The 21817-nt window shown below is 49.8% G+C and overlaps 1 protein-coding gene across 1 annotated transcript; it reads left to right on the forward strand.

The window, feature by feature from the left end:
• The first annotated feature begins 1060 nt into the window (after positions 1 to 1060).
• Positions 1061 to 21370, forward strand: LOC104691704 (SLAIN motif-containing protein-like). The gene is given in 10 exon segments (XM_039571992.1): positions 1061 to 1216; positions 3933 to 4636; positions 12715 to 12848; positions 14935 to 15084; positions 17331 to 17471; positions 18012 to 18329; positions 19126 to 19263; positions 19357 to 19388; positions 19391 to 19665; positions 20331 to 21370. Coding segments are annotated over 9 exon segments (1938 nt in total). The 5' UTR covers positions 1061 to 1216; positions 3933 to 3953; the 3' UTR covers positions 20398 to 21370.
• Positions 21371 to 21817: the final 447 nt, after the last annotated feature.

A 21817-nucleotide genomic window follows, 5' to 3' on the forward strand; every position in this document is an offset into this window, starting at 1 on the left:
ACAGAGTGACAAAATCAACTCTAGCCCAGCTGAAACCAGGGCAGACCTTGAGGAGGGTGAGTGCTGGATGTGCTGTTCAGGCCAACTGGTACAAAAACGAGATTCTGCTCATAGCACGTGGCCTTGGTGACTGCCAAACATCCAACGCTTCTTATCAGGAGGTGCCAGAGGGTGTTTGGGTCCAGCACGCACATCTGGGGGGAGGATGTCAAAGAATGGTGCTAGTTTTATTGTTGCCTGATAAAACTGTCCTGAAGAGACGTAACACTCGCCGGAGCTTTAGGAGATCCCAGATAAGCCGTATTTTGTGCATTTTTCCAGATCAATGCACAGGGAGAGACCCTTTCCCCCCCTCACTCATCCCTTCCCTACTCAGCCCTTTTCCTCTCATTTGCCCTTCTCCCTCTCTCCCTTCTCCCTTTCCCCTCCCTTCCTAACCTTTCTCCCTCCTTCCCTTTCCTCCCTCTTACACCCTCTCACTCACTCCTTTCCCCCTCACTTACCCCCTTTCCTCCCTCACCTGCTCCATTTCCCTCTAATTCTCTCTTTCCTCCTTTGCCCATTCCATCAATTCCCCTCTAACTCCCCTCTTTCCTCCTCACTCGCCCCTTTCCCCCCACCTTGGCCTGTCCCCTTCACTTGCCCCTTTTCCCCTCACCTCCTTTCTGCCATCACTTACCCCATTCCCTCTCACTCCCTTTTCCCCCTTTTAAACCTTTTCCCACCACTCCCCCCTTTTCCCCCCGCATTGATCCCCACTCCCCTCATTCACCCCTTTTCATCCTCACTCACCTCCTTCCCACCACCACTCCCCCCTTTTCCCCTCATTCACCCCTTTTCCTCCTCACTCACCTCCTTCCCACCACCACTCCCCCCTTTTCCCCTCAGTCATCCCCTTTCTCCCCTCCCAACCACCCCCTTCCCCTCACTCACCCCTGTTTCCCCTCACGCCCCTTCTCCCCTCACGCGGGGCTCCCCCGGGTCCCTCCCCGGGCCGCCCCCCGCCCGCCGCCGCCCGAGCCCGGCCCGCGCAGGCGCAGCGCCCCCATCCCCCGTTCCCCACACAGGGGCGGGGGCGGCGCCTCCCGCCGTTCGCGGGCCGGGCTGAGCCGCCGGAGAAAGGCGGCACCGGCACCGACCGGGCGGGCGCCCGCCCTCCGACCGACCGCCGTCCGCCTGTCCGTCCGTCTGTCCGTCCATCCATCCATCCATCCAGGTACCGTCCGAGGGGGGAGGGTGCCCGCCGCGCTCGGCGCTGCCGCGCTCGGTGCGGACCGGCCGCGCCCGTGCCCCCCGCGGGGGTCGCGTCCGCCGGTGCCGCACAGCGCGCACCCCCATCGTGGCCATCAGAGCCCCCCACAGACCCTCAGCCCGTCCCTTGCCTCACCCCGCGCACCCCCCCCGGTTCTCGGAGCTCCTCAGAGCCCCCTCAGCCCCCCGGCCATCACAGCCCCCCGGCCTCTGAGAGCCCTCTCACAGCCCTCATGGCCATCACAGCCCCCGCAGCTCTCTCACAGCCCCATGGCCATCATTGCCGCTCAGAACCACCCCCCCATAGCCTCACCCTGGCCGTCGCAGCCCCATGGCCATCAGAGCCCCCCACAGCCTCCCCCCTGGTTCCCAGAGCCCCCCCACAGCCCCTCAAAGCCTCCCCAGAGCCTGCAGCCGCACAAGCCCCTCACAGCCCCATGGCCATCACTGCCCCTCAGACACCCCCCCCAACCCCATCACAGGCTCCTCCAGCCTCTTTACAGTGCCTTTCCCCATCCTTCACAGCGCCTCCAGCTCTCAGAGCCCCCCACGCCCCCGTCAGAGCCTTCGCAGCCCCCCGGCTCTCAGAGCCCCATGGGCAGCGCGGCCCGCGGGGTGAGCGGGACCGTTACCCTCCGTGAGACACCCGGATGTCTGCTCGGCAAACTCCGAATTATTGTCTCCGGCCCGCTCACGGCTCCCGCCTTTTTGCCTTCTTCCAAACGTGTTTTATTTCTTCCCCCCTTACACAATGAAATGAACTTTTGCGGGTTTGTGTCTCTTCCCCCGCATGTCTTTGCTGGAGGTTTTTTGGGGTGGTTTTCAGACTTGGTGGTTTTGGGGAAAGACTGAGCGCTGTTCAGCTGCTCTTCCCCCTCACGTGAGGTTTTTTCCCAGCTCCTCACCCTTGGAAAGGAACCAATTTTTGGGTGACCCGTCTCCTTAATTCCCCTTCTTGAGCCACTGTTTTGCTTGGACAGTGGAACGCCTTGAACTGCCCACTGGTGCATCCTGAGAGTTCCTGAGCTCTGGGATACCTCTGGAAATCGCACTGTTCCCTTACTCCGAGATCTCTTTGGGAATCTCACTGTGCCGTTACCCAACGAGGATCGGATGGGTTTGTAGGAGTGGGAATCCATGCAAGGAGCTTTTTGAAGCTGGCACATGGGTGGGAATGACATTGCTTGGTAACTCCACACTACATTTCCTTTTCCCAAGGCAAAATGCCTTCAGCAGTGCTGCTTACAGGCACGGCTTTGGAATATAAGTGGAAAGTGTGCTGTGTTCACTCACAGCTCTTCTTAAGAGCTGTTTGTATTTCCTACTAACTCAAGGGGAAGCTGAAAATTTGTATCTTGCAGATGGAGGACCAAAATAATAAAAAAAAATCAGGTAAAAAAACCCCAACAAAATGGTATTTTTAAAGAAACATACCCAGCTATTGCTGTGACAAGTGCCTAAATAATAGGGATATGCTGAGGTACCTGTGGGGGTGTCTGTTTGTAACCTTGCTATGTGTGACACTTAATTGTTGTGGTTTCCTTTGCCCAGTGGCACTTAAAAACAGAGGACATTTTTAGGCAGCAAAGGGAGGGGGAAGAACATCCACAGCCACAAAAAGTCAGGGTTTGATTGCAGTTGTAACAAGTGCATCAATTTTTAAACCTTCACTTGGCTGTGTTGACTCACTCCCTCTTCCCTCAGTCTATTTCCCCTCCTTCTGCAAAATAGAGAGGATTTCTGACTTTTAATCCATTTTACTGCTCCATGGACCATTAATTAGGGGATTTTCAGTATTAGGGGTTTTCAGTGACCAGGCAGTTTGGAAATGAACATGCCCAATGAAACTGAAAACTCGGGTAAATCAAGTGGATGGGAAAAGCAGTGTTTGCTCACGTTGTAAAACTGGTGTGAAATGCACTTTATGGTTTTTTGGGAAGCCTGAGTGCCTTGTGCAGTTCAGAGCTGCCTGAGTGACAGTGAGCTGCACGCTCTGCCTTGCTCAGCTAAGGAAAAAGCAGAGGGATGGCTTCATTTTCTAAAACTTAGTGGAATATGTAATCTTACGTTGGGATATATTTTAAAATTTTTTCTTTTTTGCTGGTTGCACCCCTCTCCTTTCAGTTGTAACAGGAAAATACACCAGTAAAAACATTGTTTAAGCTTATTTTCACGTACCGCAGTAACTGCAGTTCCTGTTGTTACTTTGGTATAAGGTGATACAGAAATTTTTCCAAGTTTTTTCTGCTTTTCCAGGATAAGCCTGGTAATGAACAAAGGATGTTTTCACCATTTTCTTGACGCTGTTGTTGTCTGACGTCAGCACCTCGTTAATGATGTTTCCTGACTTCGCTCAGTCAGTGCTTTTCTCAAGTATTTTGTTGGTAAACAGATGGAAACTAAACTATTGTGGGGGATTAAATCAGCTTCCTTTTATTACACTCATTTATAGCAGAACAGGTGCGCATCCTTGCCGTTCAAAAAGAGGAATTTGTGGGCTTTGCAATGTCTAATCCTAATTTCAGTTGTTCCTTTTGGATTTGGATGAAATTCACTCACCTTCCACTCCAATGTAATTAGCTGATGCTTATAAAGGCCAGGATTTTTGGTGTCTTAATTCCATTTGCCTAAAAGTCTTGTGCATCCTTGTGGATCTTTGCTGTGTTTTGCATGCCTTGCAGTGGAAGCGAGCGCTGTGGAGGATGGTGGTGCCCGGGAATGCCCCGCTCATCCAGCAGGATCCCGCTCTGGAGCCTGCCCTAGGCAGAGACGCCCCCGAGCACTCGGCCATGGGCCCCGGCACGGAGCCGGAGGAGGACGTGGGCCCGGAGGTGCGGAAGCTGCGGGAGCTGGTCAGGAGGCTGGAGCTGGACAATCAGCACGCCAGGAGCAGGAGCAGCAGGAGCATGCTGGGGACAAACGTGCCGGGGGACATCCGTGCCGGGGTGGATAACCACGAGCCCGGCCTCAACGGGATGGAGATCAACAACAGCATCAACGCCATCGCCGACAAGCAGGAGCTGCAGATCATGGCGGGCCTGCACAGCCAGCTGAGCAAAATGAGGCAGGAGGAAGGAGAGAACAACTGCTTCAAAAGAGCCCTCGATGCCCAGGTGCAATACAGCTGCAACAGTGCCCCCGAGGAGGTGTCTCCCGACGGGGGGCAGGGCCCTGGCGAGGGCCGGTGTCCCTCACCTGTGGATCCAAGTGACAGCTCGGAGCTGCTGGGCAGCCTGCTCATGGCAGGGATGCACGCCCCAGCTGGAATCCATGAACAGAATCCCAGTGAAAAGCGTGCAGAGCTAGAGGGGCTTCCGAGTAACGCGGATCTGGATGAAGTCAAAGTGTTAGAACTGGAAAATTGCCCCGAAGAGGAGGATTGCTGGTAGGTATCCCCAGGCTCGGGGGGAGAGGGACTTTCTGTGCTTAGCTGAGCAATTCCATTTAAAGCTGTAAACTGACTTCTGTACAGGACTTTGATTTTTAGCAGCAAGAATGCAGTTCTTGTTAGTGACTGTTCTTATTTTTATGTCCATTGTGCCAGACCATTATGTTTTAAAAAATAAGTTTACCTGTAGGCCCTGTTTTTCCCCTTTCCTTCCAGCCACTGCTGCAGCAAGCACAGGAGCTTCCTTTCCCCCTAAGTTCAGTTATATATAGCACATGCAGATGAATGAATAATGGAGCTTTTAAACCTTGCACACAACTGTCAAATACCATATTTAAATTAGAATTTTGTCCATAAGAATCCCCAGACCATCTGGAATTTGTGGGTTTTGGTAGGACCTGAGGAGACAAACCATTCCCAGTTCCTGAAGGCTGTTTCTTTCCAGTTAAGCACCTCTTTTGTTCAGACATGAACTGAACCAGATCAATGATGTAATCCTTAACTGACCCGACTCTCTGGAACTCTCGCCTCCACCACCAGCCTTGTTTAAAACTTGTTTTATAAATCAACAGATTAACAACCTTTGGAAGGGCAAGGGAGATGTAAAGTTTGAGGCTGATTCCAGCTCCTGCAATAACTGAGACTTGAGATTTTAGCCAGAGTTGTTAATTTGTAAGACTTGGGAGGAAAAGCCTCAGGGCTCTGCAAATTGGGTTTCAAATTTGTGTAGGCAGATTAATCTGGCAGCAAGGACAGGGCTGCTGAACACAAACCAAACCTTCAGCTCCAGACATTCATTAGCTGTTAGAGGGGAAGGTAAAGTTTTTGTTAATGGAGTGGAGCTCAATGAGGTCATGGCATCAGCTCCAGCCTGAATTTGAGGTTATATTTAAAACATGATTTTTTTTTTTCTTTGCAAGTGTACTTTTAAAACCCAAATCCTGGTTCTAACTTGATCACTGTTCAATATACCTAAACAGCATTTTGAGCAGATTTCTTACAAATAAAGGAATATATTTACCAAGTTGCATATGGAAGACTGGCTTTATTATTTCTATGTTAATGGAAGCAGCCAGGTTTATATTCATATTTATATAGCCTGTGACAGGGGAGATTCTTCAAATTCTGTTGAGTCTCGGAGGCTGAGATTTACCCAGGCAGGGGCTGCTGCCCAGTGAAATCAGGAGAGATTCTGTGCCCTGGAGTTCTGTTCTTTAACCTTTCCCTCAGCTGGTGGCTGGTAAGGTCCTTCTTTCCCAGGTACCCTTCACTCTACACCTTGTAGGATCCTTGTGGATTTGTTTCCTCTGTTTTCCTGCCAGATTTGGTTGGAACAGGGTAACCTATGACAGAGAGGCCCCTGAGGAGCTGGATGAGAGGGTGGTGATCCAGAGCACTTGTGCAAGTGCTGTTACCGTAAATCATCTTTGATTGTGCTGCATCTCTTCCATCTGTTCCCTTTTCCTCTTGTCAAACAAACCTGCTGAAACAGGAAGCTGTTTTTAGTGGTGGCTTCTTGTTCTAGAGCTTGTTCTGAAAGTGGGGAATGAATCCTGTGTACAGTCAATAGTGCCTGCCTGTGCTCATTGCCAGATATCCCAAACTGCCTGCATAAACACATCCCACATGCAGGTGTTTGTGCATTCCCACAGCAAGAACCAGGAAACTGCTTGGAGGGGAAGGAGGGTTTTCTTAAAACAAACCAAAAAAGCCAACAACACCCCCTTAATTCTCTCTGAATTTAGGGTCAGCTCTAATAAGGTGGCTTTGCTGATGGGGGGAATTTTGTCCTGCCTGGATTGAGCAAATCCAAAGTGAATAGCTGACTCTATTGTGTATTTGCAATCCTTTTTAAAAATATTGTACATCCTTCTTCCCTGGAAGAAGGGTGGAGTGGGCAGAGGGTTTCTTGCTGTTCTCTGCAGGTGGAGTCTCAATTCCTGCTGTATTTTGAAATTACTGGCTTTATTCAGCTGGAACTTGCAGAAGTCTCTGTGCAGCTCCCCCTGGTTCAGCAGGTCTGAAGTTGTGTTTTGGAGTTGTTTGTAGTGAGCGAGCTGTGTGAAACCCGAGGCAGTGCCCACTCACAGCAGCTGTAACTCTGCCCTGGGCTGCCTGGCCTCTGGCTGCTCCCTCAGGTCCCTTTCTCAAATAGCTGCTCAAAATTGTAAATATCCTGGAGACCAATCACATGGAACTGGGCTCTGGCACTGAGGAGCTCAGTGATGCTCACCTTGGACTCCAGCACAGGGCAGCTCCTGAGCTGTTTTGGGAAGGCTGTTGCCCCAAATTCCCTCTTATCCAGGGAACAAACCTGCTAGCATCGCATTGGTTGTGTTCCCCAGTGTTTGTCATTCTTGTGTTGTTCCATGGGGTGAGGAGGAGAGGGAATCCCTGGCACTCAGGTGAATCCCTGTGTTGCTGCTCTCATTCCCAAAAGTTTCTCTCTCAGCTGAAACTGGGTCATGCTGTCTTCACCTCAGCGGTGTTGTCTCCTGCCTGAATCCATGCTCAGCACAGCAAGGAGAAGGAGCGTGGTTTGCTCTAAGGAATGACAGTGTAGGAGCTTCCTGGCAGTGTGATTTTTCAGCCTTAGCTCTGTGTCCAGTGACCTTCTATTTTCGTGTTTGAGACTTTTAATTCCACATGCTGGAGGACATCATTGCTGCTTGTGCTATCAGAGATGGGTAAAGAAATTCTGGAGAAGTTCCACCAAGTGAGGATGTGACGCTGCACAAAATCCAGGAACCATACCTCGTGCCTCTAATTTGGGGGAGAACTTTACTTACAGACTGTCTCTGTGTAATCAATTTATACCCTTCACAGCCCATGGCATAGTTTCCCCTGTGATCTCTCCTTGTGACAGGATGCTGCTGACAAGATTTGCATGACTTAGAAACAGCGATTTCCAGAGTCTTATTTTCTCAGACTGGTCATTTTGTGAGGTGTTTTTACCACAAGTGAGTGACTTCTCCAAACCTTTCCTGACTTATTTGAGGAGCACGTTACCTGTTTGTGCTGGCTGCAGATGGCCATGGCCACGGGCTGGGTGACATCTGCCCTGCTGGGACAATCTCTGGGTGCAGGAGCTCCTTCAGAACCCCAGTGCAGCTCTGTGGGAGTGTCACCAGCTCCCCCCTCCGTGGCAGAGCCATCCAAAAGGCAGCCTGGTGGTGACACTGCGTGCAGAGCACAGCCTGTGAGGGGGAATTGCTTCTGATGGCAGAGCCTGTGAGCGTCCAAGGCCTCGGGAAGGGCTGAGGCTGCGGCTCCTGTTGGTCCCATTTCGCTAAAATGAGGGGTGGGCAGGGAAATTGCTCAGTGTGGGTGCCAGAGGTGGGGAACAGCCTGCTCCTGCTGCTGCAGGATTGCTGCAGATGCTGGGAGCACACAGCACCGCTCTGGAGCTGCTCCCCCAGGCGCCTTTTGATCGTTGTATGGGCTGTTGGCTGGGTCAGGAGATTAACTTCATGTGAGCTTTAGAGCTGCTCTGACTGGGGGACTGATTTTGGTGTTTGCTCAGCAGGATTAGTCCCTAAATAGACATGAGAAAGTGTCTTTGCAGTGTCATTTTTCTTCCTCTCTTTGCAGTTTCTTAGGAATAAAGCTCAGGCCTCTACTTGGGCTAACAGCAGAATGTTTTGTGTGGAGTGTTCTCCACAGGATTTTTCCCATTTTTTCCTTTTGTGTTTCTGTCATTTCAGAACCTGGATAATATTGTTTCACTGTGGCATTCTACCCCAGTCTTGTCTGTGTTGGGATTTCTGTTCAGCAGGAGTGTTTAGATTTGAGATTAGCCCAGCAGAAGCAGAGTACTAAATCTGAAAATCAGCTCTCTGAAGTCTCACGTGTAAGGGAAAGGAAAATTAATGTATTCCCTGTTTGAAATACATGCTTTAGAGAGGAATTCAGCTGCCTTTTAGCACTTGAAGGAGGTGTATCTTATAAACCTGAATTGTTCTAAACACTTTCAGCTACTTGAGGTCTCCTTCTCCTTGCCCTGTTGTGTATAACTCAAAGCCCTGAAAATCAGTGCAGTGTTTGCCATTTTTGGAGCTGCTGCAGACACTGGTGCCAAGTGCTTTGGAAGATGGATAATAAACCAAGCCTGTGTCTTCAGAAATGGGCTTCGCTTTCCGCTCAGTTTAATTCCCTAATGCACTGGTTCTAGAGCCTTCTGCAGCCTGAATTCTGCTCTTACGATTTACAGATGTCTGCTGCAAATACTCTGCATGAGCAGGATCTAAAATTCTCAGGCTTGTGCTCTTAGAGCCGCTCTGATCTGTTACTCAGCTGTGAGGATGCTTTTTCTCAGTGCACTGTGCAAGTTGAGAAAGTTGCTGTATTTCCTATCTTCTTGGGGTTTGGGTTTGTTAAAAGCTGGAATTTCAAAATCCAACAACAGTGGCCATTAATTCCTGTAAATCCTTCTGTGGCATTGATTCCAAAAGGAAAACAGTATCTGTGGAAGAATCCCTGTTTTTAGTGTGCTGGATTATGTCAGAATAAAGTGCAGAGAGTGTCACAGATTTATTTGTGAGTGGCTACAACTTAATGAAAGAAAAATCTCCCATTGTGCTCATGGCACTGGGTATTTACCAGAGGTGTTTGTCACAAAATACTCTGTTTTACAGAGTAAACACAAACACTAGTAAGCAGAAACTAAAGATACTTTATCTAAGGGTTTCCCCTCAGAAGCTGAAGAAAATCTCATTCCTATTTAATAATTTATACAACAAACCCTCAATACATCAAACTGGGAATATTTGCCCAAATGTTTACTTTGTGCATTTTGTATGAGGCCTTGTAACTATCTAAATAACCGATTTTCATTTGCAATTTGACAAAAGGAAACATTCAGAGACATTTAAAGAGAGCACCCAAACTGCTGAGCTGGTGGAACAAACTGCAGGGTAAGGCTTGGTCTTGATCAGGCTTTGTTTGGGTTTGCCTGACTCTGGGATGGGTCCTGCTTTTCCAGTGCTTATGGGATTCAGTTAACCTGGCAAATCAAACAGCCTTGGAGGCTGAAACTACCAGAAAGAAAAATTCTGTGTGTTTTTAAACAAAGCCTAGAGTTTTTAGCTTTTCACACCCCCATTTTTCCGAGGAAAGGCTGTTTCAGCTCCCTGGATGTGAGGCTGGGTTAACTCAGCCTCTGGTGGGTGACACTGGTCACTGGGCTTTCCTGAGTCTAGGAAAAGGTGACTTCTGGCTCTTAATGTCATGTCCAGAAAAATATTCACATCCACATATTTGTGTGTGGTGCTTTTAGTTCAGCAGTCAATGCTGTGCCAGCACCTTTGGGGAAGTCAGGATGCTGAGCCCTTCCCCAAGCTCCTGCACGAGGAAAATGGGAGCCCTGATGCTGTGCAATCAAACCACAATTCCTTTTTTTTTATAAGTTGCCTGTCAGTGCTCTGAGGAATTGTGTTCACTTAATTGGGTTTGGGGAAATTGTGAGAGCTTCTCTTGCCGATGGACTTGTCAGCAGAAAAAATCAGAGTCCTCTGGCAGAGTCCAGAGGACTCCACAGCTCTGCTCCATGTGGGAATGGTTCTGGCAAGCAAGCAAGTGTTGCCTCTCTCAGCTGGGATAGTCCTGGGTGGAAGCAGGGTGAGGAGCATGGGAGGAGCTAGGCAGAACAACTTCTGGAGCAGAGCAGGATTCTCTCCCTGAACCTGGAATATGTGAGGAGCAGCCTGACCTGCCCTAAGGAGGCTGTTGGCCTCTTTTTTGTGTGATGGTTTTACTGCTCCTTTTGTGGTCTGAACTGTAAAATAGACCCAGGGAGAGGGAGCACTTTGCTTCCTGTGCCTGATTGGATCTGAGTGCTTGCAATGCTCATTTATCCATGCAGAAATGCAGCAAGATTCACTGGGGGGGCCTTCCCTAAAAGGTGCCTTTGGAGAGCCAGGAATATTTGCTTTCATTCCTCAGCATTTATTTTGTCAATAACAAATTAGCCTTTGGATTTGTTTTTTTATTTGCATGTGGATTTGTGTAAAGCTTGGTGTGGAAAAGCATCTGTACGAAATGTGACTAAAGAGGCTGAGTCTGTTCCCTGCAAATATGGCTCTGGCCAGAGGCAGGGCTGGGAAGTCAGGAGGCAAAAAAGAGGGAATAATGGCCTTCCCTGGATGATAAACAGTGTTTTGAGAGCTGATGCATGCAGAGATGCTCCCTCTCATAGCCCCAAAACTGCCATGTCTGCAGAGTCTTGCTTTCTGCATTCCATACTATCCCTGCCTGGATCCAGGACAAGAGCCAGGGCAGTAGGTCAGGCAGACCTGTACGATATTTTAAATATCCCAGCTGTTTGTGTTCTGTCTTGGCCAGATGTTGCTGTTACAGACAGGACACCTGACAGCTGAGAGTCCCACAGTGTGTTTCTGTATGTTTTAAACCTGGGTTTTCAGGAATGAATGGGATAATGACCGACATTCCTGCTGATTTACATCAGTTTTTTTGTGGAAATCAGTATTTTATGGGTTGGATATGATCTGGCAGGGAGTGAAGGAGTAACTGGAGCAGAAGGGCTCGGTGTACCTTGCTGCAGGAGTGGCAGAAGTTGGGAGAGAGAGGAGGAGGCAACTGAAGCACAGGCAGACATTCCTTGAAATCTTAACTCCATCCTCATTGTCACTTTGTGCCTAAATACTGGATTGTGGCCTGATGAAGATACAATCCTCTGGATACATCAGCGAGGTCAGCTTTGGGAACACCATAAATGCTCAGCTGTGGCTGTAGTGGTTTGCTGGTGCCCAGGAGGGTTCTGTCACCCACCAGCAGTTCATGAGGTGAAGCAGCACCAGGAGGGGGAAGGTGCTGGTGGGAAAGCAGCACTTGTGTGCATGGAAGAGCTCCTGGCTGGCCCAGGAGCTCCTGAAGCTGCTGCTGGGCATTTTCTTGGTGCAGAGGGAGCAGCTGAAGGCTGTGCCAGCAGCTCAGCAGAGCCTCAGGAGAGGGGGGACCCGAGAGGCAAACTTGATGTCCACAGATCACAGAATCCCAGAAGGATTTGGGCTGGGAGCAACCTTAAAGACCATCAAGTTCCAGGTCTAGGTCGAGGTCTCACTGCCCTCTGCACCAGGGTGTTCTCCAGGTGATGTGCAAGAATTAAAAACAGTTTCACTTTTGGATGTACAAAGGACTGATTTTTCTTTCCCCTTACAAGTTTTGAATGTGTTGCTGAACAGCAAAAACGTTAAAAAATAGGGAACTGCTTTTTGCTTTTAAGAATAAAAAGTACAGATGTGGGATGTGTCAATAAAATACTCGAGGTGCTTTTATAGCAAAGGCTCTTCCAGCTTTGACCTTTCTTCAGAGAAATGTTCTGCTTTGGAAATAGGGTGAAGATGCTGCTTTACACCCAATCCCTTGTAAATAATCCAGGGGTTTAAGATGATTAACTCTGTCTATCCACAAGGCTAATCCTGGCTGTCCATGCAAAGCAATGGAGGTGTCAGAGATCTGCCAACCACTCAGGCTGGAGGAGACCTTATCTGGCATTCCAAGGAAGATGAGCTACAGCCACACTTCCTACCTGTCTGGGAATGTCTAAATCCTCCAAGGAAGGGCTTTATTGCTGGAATCTGGGAACGCACCTTTGGGTGGCTCAGAGCTGCTGTGAGGACGCAGCTGTGCCTGCAGTGCTGAACAGGTGGAACAGAGGGTTTTAAACAAAACCTGCAGCTCCTGGAAGGAGATCACCCCGCAGCTCCAGTTGGGAGCAGCTCCCACCCTCCCTGCCTCTGAGGGTGGGGTGTTCTGGAGGAGGGGAGTGGAGGGAGAGACAGGTGAGTATTCCAACACCTTCGTTTCCAGCAGTGGTGCAACAGCCCAGGCTGGCAGCTTGCTTTGCAGAGCCTGTGGCTTTCTCTGTGAAGCCATTGAATTTTCCTGTGGTGGCAGTACGTTTTCTTTCCGAGCCATAATACGCAATTTAAACTTGAATTTTTTAATTTGGGTAACTGTTGGTTACTGATGGCTACGCTCTGGCAAATGCTGCTTCCGTAGCTGTATGCTTTGAATTAATGAGCATTTCTTCCTGTCTCCTTTGAATCCTTCCAAAGGCTCTATGTGTCTCCAAGGAAATCCATGGATGAGAAAACAGCCTCTCCTCTGAAATGGTGCCGGCAGGTGCTGGATAATCCCAGCCCCGAGATTGAGGCTGCCTGCAGGACCCTCATCAACAGGCTGGACCAAGGTAGGGCAGCTGCAGCCTCACTGCTGTGGGGTCCCTTTCAATCCTCAGTCGAAGCAGGGAAATCCAGCTTAGTGTTGTCAGGCTCTTGAATTTTTAACTTTTGTTAATATTTAAACATTTTTTAATGTAGGAAATATGTAGAGGAAAAAAATGTGCTGCTGGGGAGTGGGGATAGAACCATGGAAAACTGTTACTGCAGCTTTCTAGATCAGAACTCCTGGTGCTGAGTGTTCCAGTGGTGATCCTTGCTCCTCTGGATATCCTTATGGATATTCCTCCTGAATCTTACCAGCTGCTATTGCCTGGGTGAAAAAGTTGTCTGCTGCTCAAAGCTTACAACAATGAAATACTAAACTTAAAGAAATGGTGTCACTTTTGGAAACCAGGTTTTTCTTCCAGTTTATCATCCCCTAGAAGCACTTCCTGGTGGCTGTGGGCTGTGTTAATCCTGAGGGGGAAATCCCTGGTTTCACCTGCCTGAAGTGAAAACCTGGAGTGCTGTGCATGCTGTGGTGATGTCTCTGACCACAGGCACTGTTCTGGGGCCTGGCTTCGGGGGTTTGCTTTTCCACCTTGGCTTGCGGTGTGGGAGAGCTCTCAGAACAGATGCAGTTCACAGGACAAAAATGAGTTTATGCTGTTCCTCCCTCTGTCCTGCATCACCTGCAGAGCACCTGGTGCATATCCTGCCTTTGTCAGTTCAAATGGCTTCCAGGTTTGTGGAAAATGGGCTGGAATCCTGACAGCCAGGACACCGAGGGGCGGGAAATGAATCAGTAATTAATTTTTACCTTCTCTAGATTCCCTGTCATCCAACTCTCCTGGTCAGGATTTGCTGCAGGTTTCTTGCAGAGAGGTGCTGCAGTCTCCTCTGTCCAGTTGGACTCAGGAACCTCCAGACACAACAGCTGTGTTTGAACAAGTGACACTTCTGAGAGAATCAGTGTTTGGAAGCTCAGGGATATCCCTGAACTGCTGGAAATCCAAGCCCAGCTGGGTCCCCACGTTGCTGTCTGAGGGTTTGTGGTGCCTGGGTTTGTCTCCATGGGGATGCAGGGATTCTGCTTTCAGTTCAGCCAGCAGTTTGGCCCCTGTGGTTTGGAGTCTGAGGTCACTGCTCTGGGGGTTGGTTTGGGTTTTTTTAGTTTTCATTCTAACAGTGTTTGGCACTGCTTGAGATCTCAGGCTTCTCTTGAGTTTAACCTTGGCATTCCTGATTGGAGATAACCAAATATACTTTGAGAACAAACTTCATTTGCTTTCATAAACCATCTGTACTTAAAATTTTGAATGAAGTCTATTTGATTGCCTCTTTTCTCTCTGAAATGTATCAGGCTTTAGTTGTACTTAGTCTGACCTGGTAAAATTTGTGGGAGAAATAAAAAAAGAAAACTTACTAATTTGGTGAATCTTCGTTATTTTCTTAGCTGATATTCTCACAGTAGGGAGAACTGAGTTCTGGGGGCAGTTCAGCAGCCCCTTGAGTATCTCCAGATCACGGTGTGAGTAATTTCCTCAGTGTTGTAGCTGCTCGTTCCACCTCCAGTAGGGATGGCTTTGCCACCTGCCTTATTTTGGCTCCTTGATGAACATGTGAGTGCGTGAGCTGAAGGAATTTAACGCAAAGAGTTGGTTTTTATATTAGATTGCTTTCCTTTAATCTAATGGCAGAGTTTCTGAGGTTTAATACTGTCTTGATTCCATCATAAAAATTCAGAATAACACACGTGTAACATAAAGTTCGGTGAGCTCTTTAAAGTGAAGGGGTGTAGAAGTGGTAGATACTGATGAAAACAGTCCTCTGGGAATCCCAGATGGAACTCTGTGAAATTTATGGCTTTTTTAAAGCCAAGTTTGTCAGGAGTTACTCTTGGAATTCTTCAGAAGGGACAAAAGCAGTTGAAGGACACGAGTGGGGGACTGGGTACTGCTTTGCTCCCTGCAGCATGGCACTGGCACCACCCAGAAGTACCTCTGCTACAGCATTTAATCCTGTTTGATACCTCTGTATCTTGTTCTTTATCTTGCTCTCTGTTTCCACAATAATTTGCTAACCTTTGTGGCTTTTTTGTATTTTTCCTTCTAGCCAGTAGATGGAAAAACCTGTATTGCAGCCCCCTGGCATCTCCCAGCGCACATAACTTGAATTCCGAGGCAGGCTCCTGTAGCAATGCACTAAACTCTCCTGGGCACCTCAAATCGACTAACAAAGCACTACTAACCTGTGGCAGCTCAGGTATGGCACGGCACTGCAGCAGTGGGGTGTTTAAAATGCAAGGAGGGTTAGGCATTGGCAGAGGAAAAGGTTGGCATGGCCACTCGTGGTGTTTTCCCCTTTTGGTTTGCTCCCTTGCTCAGCCAGGTTTCGTTTGTGTGGCAGAAAACCTCCTTGCATTCTAAATGTCCTGTAGTTACTTCTTGGTTTGGGTTTCTCTACTTTCTATATATTTATAAATTGTACTAATTTTAAGTGGCTTAAAATAGAAAACCGCTGTTGGGGCAAAAATATATTGCTGGCAAATAGTGTTGTATGTGTAGGTGTGATCTTTATCGAGTTACTTGGATTCAGGTTTTTGGGGAAGGCTTCTCTTGGGAACATTGATTAATGTAGGGCTGCCAAAATCTCCAGGGCAAACCCTGCAATTGCCTGAGTGGGCAGCTAAAACAAAATAACAGAAGTTTTCATTTAGCCTTAATTGTGCTTGGAGGAAGATTAAGATTCCCTACCTGAGGCAGCTCAGCCACAACTCTTGTTACAGCCTGATAATGAAGCTCCTCCAAAATGCTTTGGCCTGCAGCCTCCCTGCTGCCTCAGGAGCCAGGAACACCCTTCCCAGAGCTTCATTTGTTGCCCTTGGTGCAGTTCCTGCTGTTTCCCAGCATAAATGCTTTGCCTCCTGGCTCTGCTATCAAAGGACTCTTCCTTACTTGTTTGTTTTGTGTGGAAATTGCTAAACCCTGCTTTGCATGTTTCAAAACACAAAGCATGTTTAACAGTCTCTGCCTTCAAACTTGATGTGAAATGAACTTTTTTTCCCTTCTAAAAAAAGAAAAAGGGTTGCCTGTGGATGTTTTCACAGGTGCAGGTTTGTTTTTGAGGTCTGATTTTCTGCTATTAATAGGAATTAACACTTCTCTCTGTTTTGCAAACAAAAGGATGCACGTAGGACTGAGGATTTTTGCAAGCTGAGCTCTGCAGGGAAACATCTCTAAGGCAATTTCTTGTTTTTCATATGAGGTTGGGGGGCAGTCCAGGTGTCTGAGCATCTCTTCACCCAGAAACACCTCCTGATGAGTCAAACCAAAGTGTCTGTGGCTTCTGGAAGGTTCACTCTGAAAATGTGCTGGGTGCAAGAGCAGGGCCAGGACAGGCTCTGTCCTTTCAGAGCAAAATGAGAGTTCACTTCATCTCAGGTGCCTCTTCTTGTGACTTGTGCAAGTGCTAACACGAGTTTAAAGTTTCCTGTCAACCTGACTGACTCAAAACTTATTTTATTTCTAAGAAAAAACAGCTCTCCTACCCTTCAAATGGAAAATGTTAAACCAAACCAACCCCTTTTGACAAAACCCAGATGTGGTTTCTGTTCGGAAACCATCATCAGCTCCGCTCTACTGATGGAAGAAGGAGCAGTTTTTTCCCCTCCTCAGCTATTTTTACCTAGACCTGCAATTTGAAATGCAACAACCAAACTAAAAAAAAGTTGGATTGGGGGTTTTGCCTTTCAAAAAGCTGATCTCAAGGTCCATCTGGATTTTTAATTGGTATTGAAGGCGGTGTTAATTACAGCAGGAAACCTGTTCTTGTTCATTACACCACATCCTACAGGTGCAAGCCCTGCTCAGGATGGATTTATTTCAACTCTTGCAGTCTTTTCCTGACACCAGGAGGAAAGAAATGGGATTTTATTGTGGAATACCTTGACTTTGAGTGTGTATTTGTGCAACACACAGACAGATGCACCTTAATTACAGCCACACTTCTGTCACTGTGTTATTTAAGCATCCTGTAGCTCACAGTTTTCCTGCCCTGTTCTGAGAAGGTTTGAAGGCAGGGCACCTCCTGAATACTCAACAGTGATGTTAAAATAAACCATTTCCCAGCAAAACTGAGCAGCCCTTTCAAACTGTGATCAAATCCAGCCAGGCAGGAAACAGCAGCAGGTTCCCAACATTATTTCTTCAGCCAGCTTGGAAGAGAAGCAACTGCTGACATGGAAAACACAGGTGTGAAGTCCAGGTGTAAACTGAATTTCTTACACGGGCCCTGACCAAGCTGCTTCCTGCCTGTCAGCCTCAACTTCCTTGTTTGAAAAATACCTGAAAGCTGTGGGTTAAAAACTGAGCTCTGTCATTTCTAAATTCTTCCATGTTTCTCACAGCTATCCTGAAGCTCCTGGCCGCACTGCTGAATTCCCAGGAGAGATCCCTGCTGCTCCTGGTGGTTTGTGGGAGTCTGACTGGCTTTGTGTTCCTCTCCCCCAGGGTACCTGAGCATGCACTCGGCCCTGAGCTCCCAGTCCTCGGTGGACAGCGAGCTGAGCACCTCGGACGACTCCATCTCCATGGGGTACAAACTGCAGGACCTCACCGACGTCCAGGTCATGGCACGGCTGCAGGAAGAGAGTAAGTTTGGTTTGTTTGTTTGTTTTGGAGGGTGGGTGATTTTTGGGTGGTTTTATTTGGTTTGGGGTTTTTTTCTTGCTTGTATTTTGTCAGGCAGGAAAGCTTCAATAAAGGCATAGGCTGGGGAGGAGCTGTAAATGACCCAGGTGCCAGTGCAAGGCAGGTGTGTGTTCGTGGGAGGCAGACTTCAAATCTTTGTTTCCACCTTTGAAATGCTGGTGGGTGCAGAATTAATTAAACTAAAAGGTTTACCCTGTAAATGAGACTCCCATCGCTACTTAAGCTGCTGGAGCTCGATGGCAGTGTATGGTTCTCAGTCTCAGGTGGGATTAGGGAGCACTGCAGGCCCCCCAAATGTTAATTGCGCCGTAATTAACCAGTGCTGATGCAGGTGACGCTGTCCCAGCTGATGGATTCCGGGGAGGACAGGTGTTAACCTGACTCTCCTTCCAACGCAAAACAAATCCCTGTCAAAGCCCTGCTTTGGGATTTGGAACGTGCTGTTGGAATTCGTGCTGCCCGTGTCCCCCGTGTCCCCAGGCCTGCGCCAGGACTGCGCCTCCAGCTCGGCCTCGGTGTCCCGGCGCAGCTCCAGCGCGTCCCTGCACTCGCTGCGCCGCGGCACCTACAGCGACCAGGAGTTCGACACCTACAGCCTGGAGGACGAGGACGACTGCGACTGCTCGCTGTCCTTCCGCAGCGCCCACCGCTACTCGCCGTCCCCGCTGAGCTCCCCGCGCTGCCAGTCCCCCTCGGCGGCCGCGGATCTCGGCCGGGCCTCGGCGTCGCGGCTGCGCGCCCCGCGCAGGGCCGTGCAGAGCCCCATGCAGGAGCGCCTCAAGTACGCCAACAGCGAAGGTGAGGGCCGGGCTGAGCCAGGGAAGGGGTTCTGGCACACACGGATCCCCCCGCAGGGCTCCAGGCTGCGGGCAGAGTGCCTGCAGTGCTGCTCGGCAGGAAGGGACCTGGCGGTGCTGGGTATGAGCCAGCACGGGCCCAGGTGGGCAAGGCCAAGGGCGGCAGGGCCTGGATCGAGAATAGTGTGGCCGCAGGATTAGGGCAGGGATTGTCCCCTGTGCTGGGCACAGCCCAAGTGCTGTGTCCAGTTCTGGGCTCCTCACTACAGAAAGGACACTGAAGGTTGGAGTGTGTCCAGGGAAGGGGCTGGAGCACCACGCTGAGGGAGCTAGAATTGTTTAGTCAGGAGAAGAGCAGGCTCAGAGCAGACCTTACTTGTCTCTACATCTCCTGACAGGAGGTTGGAGCCACGTGGGGGTTGATCTCTTCTGCCATGTCCCAGGTGAAAGAACAAGAGGAAATGTCCTCAAGTTGCACCAGGGGAGGTCCAGGTTAGCTGTTAGAAGCAATTGTTTCCCTACAGAAGTGGTCAGGCCTTGGAATGAGTTGGGAGGTGGTGGAGTCACCGTCTCTGGATGTGGCGCCTGGGGATGTGGCTTAGGGGTGATTATGGCGGCGCTGGGTTGATGGGATGATCTTGAAGGTCTCTTCGAACCTCCATATCCTGTGATTTCAAAAGCACTGCTGTTTCCTGGAAGCTAAGAACTAGGTGCAGACTGCTCTGCTGTTAAGTGCACGGGTTTTTCAAGAGAGCCTTACAGCAGCAGCAGGAGGCTGAGGCTGTGTTTGCTTTCAGAGGAGCTGAGGCACAGCATGCCCAACCTGGCGCGGAGCAGCCTGCGCGCGCTCGAGGCCGTGCGGAGCAGCCGCAGCCTGGAGTCCGACCTGCAGGTGCCCAGCAGCCGCATTCCCAGGACTCAGCAGCGGTCAGCAGGTCAGTGCCACGCCGGCCACACGCCCCATTCGTCCCCTTAAGCAGCCTCCGAGGGCCTGCAGGGCGCTGACAGCGCTGTGGCGTTCCCTGCAGGTCTGACTCCCAGCAAGCTCAGGTATTCCTCGGGGCCGGGCAGTCCCCGCTCACGGGGCGCCAGCCCGGGAAGGCGGCCTCGGGAAGCAGCTCCCTGCTGTCCGGGAGGCAGGTGGGGAAGCCCTGCAGCTACACGGCTCCTGTGCCCGGGGTCCGGAAGCCGCAGCTCCACACGGGCTCTCCCAGCAGCAGTTGCACTTCCAGAAGCACCACCATGGTCACTGTGGCCAAAGGCTCTGCCCTGAAAGCACGGCCGGCCGCGGGAGGGGTGGCCGCGCCCAGGGGAAAGGCAACGCCCCCGTCCAGGAGGTGAGTGGAGCTCTTTATCCTTCAGAACTCCATCCAGCAGGGTGAAAGCACAGCAGAGGGAGTGGTGTCCCAAAACGGAAATTTGTTTTTCTTGCTGCTGGTTTTTTACAGCTGTTACGCTACAATTCAGACTTTCAGGAGGGAGAGAAATGAAATTGATTCAGACTTATTATTACGATACGACTGATATCAGACTGAGAAGCAACCAGTGCTTGTTGATCTTTAATGTCCCGTTGGAGCCTTACAGTGACATGTATCTACTTACTTTAAAAACATGAAAAAGGGAAATTTTAATCTCTTAATTTATATCAGTTCTCTACATACCTGATTATTTTTCATGTGCTCAGTTATTTTTGCATGGAAAAATATTTCTCTTGGACTCAGTCATGGGCTGAAGTCACAACAGTGTTAATTTGGCAGATACTCGTGTTTAAGCATCCTCTAACAGTCACTGAATTTCCCTAAAGTGCCTGACTGGTGCTGCTGGTGCTCAGGGTGTGACAGCAGCACTTCACCCAGGGCAGGGAGATGTTGGTGACCCAAACCCCAAACCTGTGTGCACCACAGGGCTTTGCCTGGAGCTGTCCCTGATGTGTTGTTTTGTCCCCCCAGGTGCCTGGGCTTTGCCTGGAGCTGTCCCTGATGTGTTGTTTTGTCTCCCCCAGGTTCCTCCAGGCACCACAGACCCCCCAGGCCCCCGAGGACGACTCCTGGAAGGATGGGTGCTACTGACACCCTGAAACACCTCGGTGGAGCAGATCCCAGCTGGCTGGGCATGACCTCACTGGGAAGGGCCCTGAGCCCCTGTCCCTGCAGACTGCTGTACATATCCCTCGTCCTGTGCTCTCCACACCAAGCACCTCCCCTCTGCTCTGCCAGGAGCCGGGGCTGGGACAGACAGCTCCTCACTCTGCTGAACCCTGAGTCTTCCCAGGAAGACAGAAGAAGCCTTATTTCATCCACACCCCGCCTGCAGCCCTGGGGAAGGTCTGCCACCATCCCTTCCCAGGGTGCTGCACAGGCTGGGGGTGTCCTCTGTGCCAGAAGCAGCTCTGAGCTGGTGCTGTGGCAGAGCTCGCGGAGAGTAGAAATAGTGACATAGGTGTTAGAATTGAGACTTTTTAAACCCGACCTGATGTACTCTAATATTTGTCTGGAACTCGACTGGGTTTGGTTTGGTTTTGGGTTTTTTTTTACTTCTGTATAGAATGTATTTCTGCTACTTTTTATTGTTTGGTCTAGAGCTGCCTGCAGCAGGTTTTTATAACTGTAGAACACTTTGAGCAGTTGTAGCCAGGTGTCAGCACAGGTCACAGGGAGCAGTACACAATATTTGTGTGGGGTGTGAACAGGCAGGGACAGGGATGCCAGTTACAAACTGCTGGGCACCAGCACCTTCTTACCTCAGCTGAGCGAGTTCAACACCTCTTAAGAGTAAACTTTTTAAAAATCACCCTCCCTGACAGCTTTGTCTTGAAGTGTTGGAGCTCTCAGCTGGTTCCCAACTGCCCTGACTTTTGTAGAAGTTTTCTACTGTCTCTTAAGGATTCTGTTCCAGTGTCCTTTTCCTCAGCAAGTGCTGGATGCTACAAATACAGTCTTAGTCCAGGAAACATGCACTGATAGCAATGTTCTCCCTGCCATCAATGTGACTTTGATAGTGTAGTTTAATAAAATGTTATGGTGCTGAAGTAGATCTGCTTTATTCCAGCGGTGAGTTTTGTGCTGTGAACGAGGCTTTTCCTGACAGAAAAGAGCTCTGCAAGGGTAAACAGGGCTCCAATAAAGCCTGGTAGGAAGCAAGGAGTGAGAGTCACCTTTAATTCCTCAGAGATCAGAAGGACAAGGTCGGTGCTAGTAAATTAAAAATGCACAGCACTCGGTGTGTGCCATTTCTGAGCCATCCACACGTGGCCTGGGCAGGACCAAAGCCAGGAAGCAGCACAGGGGAAGTTCCTGCCCTGCAGAGATCACTTGTGATCCAGGAAAAGAGGAAGAGACAGTTGGGACCACAGTGCTGGAGTGTCCCTGCGTCACCACAGCCCCTCCCAGGACAGTGCCAGGGCAGGGCTGGCACCAGCAGCAGCCACAGGGCACAGAAGGGGCCTCAGCTGGAGCTGCTGCTCAGTCCCTGGCTGTAACCCCCTCCCCT

Source organism: Corvus cornix, chromosome 4A, assembly GCF_000738735.6.
Source record: "Corvus cornix cornix isolate S_Up_H32 chromosome 4A, ASM73873v5, whole genome shotgun sequence".
NCBI lineage: Eukaryota > Metazoa > Chordata > Aves > Passeriformes > Corvidae > Corvus > Corvus cornix.